This window comes from Papaver somniferum, chromosome 11, assembly GCF_003573695.1.
Source record: "Papaver somniferum cultivar HN1 chromosome 11, ASM357369v1, whole genome shotgun sequence".
Lineage (NCBI taxonomy): Eukaryota > Viridiplantae > Streptophyta > Magnoliopsida > Ranunculales > Papaveraceae > Papaver > Papaver somniferum.
This window is the reverse complement of record NC_039368.1, coordinates 45,648,572-45,649,415: the sequence shown is the minus strand read 5'-3', so window position 1 is coordinate 45,649,415 and position 844 is coordinate 45,648,572. Positions and strand designations below refer to the sequence as shown.

Genomic DNA, 844 nt, shown 5'->3' with positions numbered 1-844 from the left:
ATGTCTACGCTGGTTGATGGTGATGGTGAAGTGGAGTTTTGTGACAATTTCTCAACTAAAGCTTGCTACGATGCTCTAGTTGGTCCAATGGAAGTTTGTATCTATAGTAAGTTCCTGTGGAAGAACGACATTCCCTCTAAAGTTAGTTTTATGTTGTGGGCAGATCTTAACAATTCTCTACCTACAAGAGATATGCTGAGGCATAAAAGCGTGGAAATTGATAGCTCTCTTTGTATGATGTGCAATACGGTGGATGAGTCTGCAGATCATTTATTTTTACACTGTCAAACGACCTTTAAAGTTTGGGATCACTTGATAAAAGCATTTCATATCTCTTGGTCTATCCCTGGTAGCATATTAGAACTGTTTGAAGCCTCGAGGAACAATGTGCTGACTGGAAGGTATAAAGAACTGTGGAATATTATACATTATGCGTTGGATTGGATCATTTGGGATGAAAGAAACAAGAGGGTGTTTGGGGGAAGAAATTAAGATGTGGATGAACTCATTATTCATATTAAGCAGGTTCTAAATTTGTGGTGTCATGAAAACGATACTTTCAAACACATAAACAATGTGCATATCATGCACAACCGGGAGACTGTGATCCATATGTAACTTAATCTGCTGTGTCGAGTTGAGTGTTGTATGGATTGGATTCTTTTTTCTCTTTAATATAAACTTTCTCATTTCGAAAAAAAAACTTTGAAAGGATCAGACACCCATTGTCCATTACAGTGATGGATTCTAGCATATTTTGCCAAAGCATCAGCAGCCTTATTGCATTTTCTTAGATGATATTGAACCTGAGTTTCAGATAACTCACTAATAACACTTAAACATT

General features: G+C 36.8%; 1 protein-coding gene across 1 annotated transcript; it reads left to right on the top strand.

Annotated features, from left to right (window-relative positions):
* LOC113324369 lies at positions 1 to 492 on the top strand. Its single transcript, XM_026572690.1, has one exon. It carries the CDS (start codon positions 1 to 3, stop codon positions 490 to 492), a length of 492 nt encoding a protein of 163 aa, XP_026428475.1.
* Positions 493 to 844: the final 352 nt, after the last annotated feature.